This window comes from Gossypium raimondii, chromosome 8 (assembly GCF_025698545.1).
Source record: "Gossypium raimondii isolate GPD5lz chromosome 8, ASM2569854v1, whole genome shotgun sequence".
NCBI lineage: Eukaryota > Viridiplantae > Streptophyta > Magnoliopsida > Malvales > Malvaceae > Gossypium > Gossypium raimondii.
Window position 1 is genome coordinate 53,465,086 of NC_068572.1, and position 6,772 is coordinate 53,471,857.

Sequence of the window (6,772 nt, forward strand, 5' to 3'; positions counted from 1 at the left end):
AGCTACAAGTAATTATGCTCAGATCCAATTACTAAATGGCTTTCCAAACATTACTTTAATATTAAATTTAATTATTTCATTTAATTAAAAATGTCACTCGTCATAATTTGAGTTATTCAAAGGGTTTTAACAAGAGTTAACGGTTGGTAACTAAAGTGGTAAAAAAATAAATCTTTAGGTATCTACTTTGACAAAAAAAAAAGACACACTTTATTACCTAAATGGAAAAGTTACAGAGTTTTAAGTACCTATTTTTCGTATAAGTCGTTTTAATTTTATCAACCATCCAAATTGACCATTTATGGTAGTAGTAAATTCTTTTACGATTCATGTACATTATTTCAAGTTAAATTTTAATATGTAATTTTTATCATATTAATAATTTATATTAAATTATGACATACTCAATATGATTGAAAAAATATGTATAAAACTAATGAGGTTTTGGTTGAAATTTTTATTAACTTGTGATGTCAACTCAACTAAAAACTTAATAATTATATTAATATTTTTATGTATTATGTTGATATTATTTTCTTTTCTTTTATTTTACTTTATTTAATACTTTCTCTGGTATTTAATTTTTGGCATGATGACTTTTTTGGCCCTATAATTTTACAAAAAGTCATTTTAGCTCTCTTTTTAATTTTTTGCCTTTTTTAGCCATTGAACTTGATTTTTTTATCAAATCACCTCCAAAATAGATGGAAAAGGTAACATTTATTAAATTTACTAATGTGACATATACGTGGATTGCCACGTAGATGATACATCAACATTTAACTTTTTTAAGAGTTTATTGTAACAGCCCGTTTTCAGTGAAATTAAAACAGTAGTTTTGGAACCATAAATCTGAGGTAAAAAAATTTATTTTATTATTATTTTATGGTCTACAGCATGACAACATTACCGTTTAAAATTTTTGTTAAGAAATTTTACCGTTTACATGCTCAATTTGATAAAAAGGACTAAATCGCATAAAATGAAAAAGTTAAGTTCTAATAGTTAAAAGTATTAAATTGCTATAGAACTTAAAACTGGAGATCCTTATATGGTAAATAGCCTATTAATGAGTTAGTGGAAGATATTGGTTTGACATTATTGAAATTTGGTTGAAATTAAAAGGTTAATTAAGTAAATTAGTTAACAATGATATAATAACTAAAACAAATTAAAAGTTATCATCTTTAATTTGTTTCTTCACCCGAAACTTCAAAGAGAAGAAACCATTTTTGGAGACCTAGGTTCAGCCAAGCTTTCATTGTCCAATTAGGTACGATTTTTGTTCCGTTTTTAATAATTAGGTAGCTTAATCTAGCTAGCCTAGGGACTAATTTGTAAAATTGATAAAGTATTAGGGTCTTTCCATTGATGAGAATGCTTGAGTTTTGATGTTTGATGATAGAAAATGAATGGTTGTTATTGGATAAACAATTGTTGTTAAGGAATTTTTAGTAAAATTGTGATAAATTCATGGTTAAATTTGTAAATTTGTGAAATATGTGGGCTTCTATAAGCATGTATATAGTTCGAATAGGCTTCGGTAGGGGTAAAATTGAATGAATTTCATTTTACGTGCCTAGGGACTAAATTGTAAAGAATAAAAGTATATGGGCAAAATGGTAATTTTGCAAAAATTACATGTTGGACTAAGTTGAATGTGAAATTTATTGAATTGGGTTAAATTTATCCATATAGATCATGTCAGACGTCGTGCCAAGTTAGATCGAGGCAAAGAGAAAATCTCGGATTAGTTGCCTCTGTATCTACGTACCCTCGTCGAGGTAAGTTCGTGTAATTAAATTGTACATTTTATGTATTTCAAATTGAATTATATGTTTTTGAATTGTGTAATTTCCATGAATGAATACCGATCGTATATCTGACGACATACGACAATTACCGAGTCCCATTTGAACCATAGGAATTCATAGGATACAAATGACATGTCATTAGCGTTACCAATTCTCAGCTCGAGAGAGCTTACCGATATTTAGCTCATCTGAGCTTACCGATATTTAGCTCATCTGAGCTTATGGTTATTCAACTCAGAGGAGCTTACCGTTTACAGCTCGTAAGAGCATACCGATTCAGAGCTCATATGAGCATACATGTACAGGAATTGACGGATTACAGTTCAGTACAACTTGTGTGTGCTACCCGAGTATCCAACGATATTCTAAATGGTTCAACTGACACAGTTCTGTTACGAGAATATATGAGTTCGATATGAACTACTACAGGTATTTACATGAAGTACATGGAAATGATGTTACATGATATATTGATATATGAAATGTATGATACATGTATATAAAATTTGAATAATGGTTGAGTTCATCCATGTGTATTGGATATTATATGTACTTTACATGGCTAACATGTTGGTGAATATGTGTTTAGGCTTTTGGCCAAATTGAGTTGGGATATGCTATGTTTAATTATTTAAATTGTGATAAATGGTAAGTTAAATTCTATGTTATACGAACTTACTAAGCTTAAATGCTTACTCTGTGTTATTATCCGTGTTTAATAGTGATTCGGAAGCTCGTTCGGGTTGGAAACTTGTCGGAGTTATATCACACTATCCATTGGGTACTTTCAGTTGTTTAATTTGGGTTATAAAGGCATGTTATTTTGGTTAATGTTGGTCATGGTGATGTGGTTTGTAGCCATATGCTTTAGCTTGTGTTTTGGTATATTTTTCTGTATATATATAAATGCCTTATTATGTATGATTTTGATTGGTTTTTGACATGAATATTATATGATATGAAATGTTTGAAAGTTCTGTCTCTGGTAATGCTCTGTAACTCTATTCCGGCGGTGGATACGGATTAGAGGTGTTACATTTATAATATAAATACAATACAATTACAAATATATGTCCAATCAACTACAAAGTATAACTAAATTAATATAAAGCACAAATAAACTAAGAATGAAAATAATTCAGACTAAAACCAATCTATCAAACTGAAACTCACATAAAATAAACTTGAAACTCAAATAATTCAAATACCTACCTCTTACAACTATAACTATAAGTGAATAACATAAATAACCAATACCTACTTTCAGTTTCCTTTTACCAAACAAAATTAAATTTGCAATTATTTATCATAAATAACATTTCAAATATATAAATTTAAAAATCCTAATCTAAAATATTTTCAATTTTAATTTCAGTTAGAATTTGAATTTAAATTAAAGAGATGAAAGAAGAAAAAAGCAAGTCAACGCACTAAAACGCATCGCAATCGTAACTTGGTATGGTAAATTTCCCTCTCCAAATGATAATGATGGATTATACCCCACCAATAGTTCAACCAAACCCTTATAAACCCCACAAATTCCCCATTCTTGAAAATGACAACCAGTCTTCTACCTTTATACGGAACCTTTCCTTTCTTTCTCCTCCTCCTCTTCCTCCACCGCCGCCGCCACCACCACAAATCTGAACCCTAATCCTAAAATCCTATCTTGTATTGTTCCAAATGTCACACCTTGACAACATTCCATCCACTCCTGGCAAACACAAACCCGACAAAGCTTTCCGTTTCCACTCCGCCGCCGCATCTTCCTCTCTTTCCAAACTAACCCTTTATTCCACCCTTTTCCTTTCCGTCCTCCTTATCTTCCTCCTCCTACTTTCCTCCCCTTCTTCCCCACCATCGCCGCGCCGCCACCTCTCTACTGGGTCCCACCACACCCCGCTCTCTCTTTCCCACAAGCTAATCCGCAAATCGGCCCGTCCTCGCTATACTACCGGTCACACCGTCCTTGTGACTGGCGCCGCCGGTTTTGTCGGAACCCATGTTTCCCTCGCTCTTAAACGCCGTGGAGACGGTGTCCTTGGCCTTGACAACTTTAACCATTACTATGATCCAACCCTGAAAAGGGCTCGCCAGAAGATCCTCGAAAAAGCTGGGGTTTTTATAGTCGAAGGCGACATCAACGACAAGGGTCTTCTCCAACAACTGCTCGATGCCGTTTTGTTTACTCACGTAATGCATTTAGCAGCCCAGGCAGGTGTTCGTTACGCTATGCAAAACCCAGGATCTTATGTTCATAGTAACATTGCTGGATTTGTGAACTTACTGGAAGTGTCGAAATTGGCCAACCCTCAACCGGCGATTATCTGGGCTTCTTCAAGTTCGGTCTACGGCTTGAATTCTAAAGTGCCATTTTCAGAGAAAGATAGAACTGATCAACCTGCTAGTTTATATGCTGCTACAAAGAAAGCCGGTGAGGAAATTGCGCATACTTATAATCATATTTATGGACTTTCAATAACTGGATTGCGATTTTTCACGGTTTATGGTCCTTGGGGCCGGCCCGATATGGCATATTTCTTTTTCACTAAAGATATAATGAAAGGTAAAACGATCACTGTATATGAATCACCAGATAAGGGTAGTGTGGCTAGAGATTTTACCTATATTGATGATATAGTGAAAGGGTGTTTGGGAGCATTGGATACGGCAAAGAAGAGTACAGGGAGTGGGGGAAAGAAGAGAGAGCCTGCACAATTGAGGATTTTTAATTTGGGGAATACTTCGCCTGTACCTGTGAGTAGGCTGGTTAGTATATTGGAGAAGATTTTAAAGGTGAAGGCTAAGAAGAAAGTAGTGCCACTACCAAGAAATGGGGATGTGGAGTTTACACACGCCAATATTACCTTAGCAATGACGGAGCTCGGTTACAAGCCAACGACTGATTTGGAGGCAGGGTTGAAGAAGTTTGTGAGATGGTACCTCAGTTTTTATTCGGGGTCAAAGAAGAAGAGTTCTTGGTGAAACTTTCTCAATCTTTTTTTTTATTATTATTTATTATTTCTCTCATTTTAGTTCATATTGATTACTTCTCTATTGTGTTCATTTTGTGGTTTATTGAGCATTTACTTCATTGTATGCTTGATATAATCATGCAAGTAGGGGTACTGTTCTGCTTTGCCTGTAGGGTGGTCATCTCTTCCCAATTCGTAGTGATGGGAAGCTAGCAGCATTTTAGTTTTTATTCCACATGTTGCTTCCTTTTCTCTTGGAAGCTTCTTTTAGCAGTTTTAAGCATTGTACAGTTCATGACTGATGGATCGAAAAGATGTTCTGATTGCTGGTTCATTTTGTTTTCTCAACCATACAGTTATTTCAATAAAATTGCAACCGCTGCAATGTGCTTTTAAATGATATTTGTCTATCGAATTCCCCTGGTTTTGCCTGCCAGTTTTGGTTGGAAGATCTTGAAGATGTATGATGTCTTAATTTGTTTGTTTTGGCTGTATTATTTACTTGGCCTTTAGAATGGTTATGTTGTCTCAAATCCTTATTCAAGCTACAAGGAAGAGAGATGAAGCATTAATGGAAGCTTCGAGGTTAAAATGTTCCATGGCTGAACTTGAAAAGAAGCTTAACAAGCTTGATGTATATTGTCACAGTTTGAAGTCTGGTCTAGATGAATGTAACAGCAACTCTCCTTATAGAATGGGTCAAACACATAATATTCATCAAGTGAAGAAACAAGATGGAGTTATTGGAGCTTATGAGAAAGTGATTCAACAATTCTTGGCTTCTGTATCTGAATCCAGGTCTTCAACCAGGCTTTTAAGTAGATCACTCACCATGCAATTAAGGCACATGGGTAGCAAAGTTTATGAGAGAATATCTGTGCTTTTACAGCCTTATGATAAGAAGATTTCTCACTCGAAAAACCCCAGAAGCCTTCTCCTTTACCTCGAAGCTTTGTTGAACAAAGCTTTTTTTTGAAGATTTTGAATCAACCGGTTTGAAAAGAACGCGGTGAACCAAATATTGAAACCCCATTGATCGTTGTGAAGCTAATTACAAGTCATTCAATGAATTACAAGGTCTAACATGGGAGGAAGTTCTGAATAAGGGAACAAGGCATTTCAGTGAGGAGTTCAGCAAGTTTTGTGACAGGAAAATGAATGAAATTGTGGCTATGTTGGGTTGGAACCGAGCTTGGCCTGAACCATTGCTACAAGCCTTTTTCGGTGCCTCAAAGAGTGTGTGGTTGGTTCACCTTTTGGCCAACTCGGTGCATCCTGGTTTACCAATCTTCAGGGTGGATAAAGGGGTAAGGTTTGATTCAGTATACATGGAGGACATGGATGGAGAAAGAGCCAAGAAATTGGTTCCAAGCGTGGTACGGATCATGATCACACCAGGGTTCTATGTCTATGGCAATGTAGTCAAGTGCAAAGTCATTTGCAGGTACTCCAACAATGTGGATGGTAGTTTAATTGATAAGGGTTTAACCTCATCATCTCCATAGTGTTTAAATTTAAGTAGGTATTGGTTAGAACTCAAAAGTGAAACCCCTTTGATTACTTTTGCACTTTGTAATATTTTGGTGCTAATTTATATGTGCAAATTGGGTATTTATCAAGACTTATCTTTTTGGTTTTTGGGGTAGAGATGATGTATATTTTTCCCCACACAAATAAAGATTTGGCATTTTCTTGTTTATCATTGTCTTCATTTAATTTAAATTTTTTTGCCAATTTGGAAATGTGGATAAACTTATCACATGTAGAAATGAATGCTTACCTTGTGAAGGATTTTTGGATCTTCTAGTTTTTATTGGGTTATTATATGAGCAATTTGGTTGCCAAATTCCCTTCTCCCCATGCACTAGTGTTGGTTACAACTTAATTTAAACCCGAATTAAACTCAATTTTTTCAGTATATTAATTTAAGGGTTAGATTATTATTAGGTTTGAATTTGGTATTTTTTTTATATTGGAGTCTGA

General features: G+C 34.5%; 1 protein-coding gene and 1 pseudogene across 1 annotated transcript; both read left to right on the forward strand.

Moving 5' to 3' along the window:
- The first annotated feature begins 3,356 nt into the window (after positions 1 to 3,356).
- On the forward strand, positions 3,357 to 5,189 carry LOC105792115 (UDP-glucuronate 4-epimerase 5). The gene has a single exon (XM_012620521.2). The coding sequence runs from the start codon at positions 3,498 to 3,500 to the stop codon at positions 4,797 to 4,799; it is 1,302 nt and encodes a 433-aa protein (XP_012475975.1). The 5' UTR covers positions 3,357 to 3,497; the 3' UTR covers positions 4,800 to 5,189.
- Positions 5,190 to 5,303: 114 nt separating this feature from the next.
- Positions 5,304 to 6,486, forward strand: LOC105792116 (IRK-interacting protein-like; annotated as a pseudogene).
- The last annotated feature ends 286 nt before the right edge of the window (positions 6,487 to 6,772 follow it).

Coding starts and splice junctions, on each gene's coding strand:
- LOC105792115 (XM_012620521.2), top strand. CDS start 3,498: ATGTCACACCTTGACAACATTCCATCCACTCCTGGCAAACACAAACCC.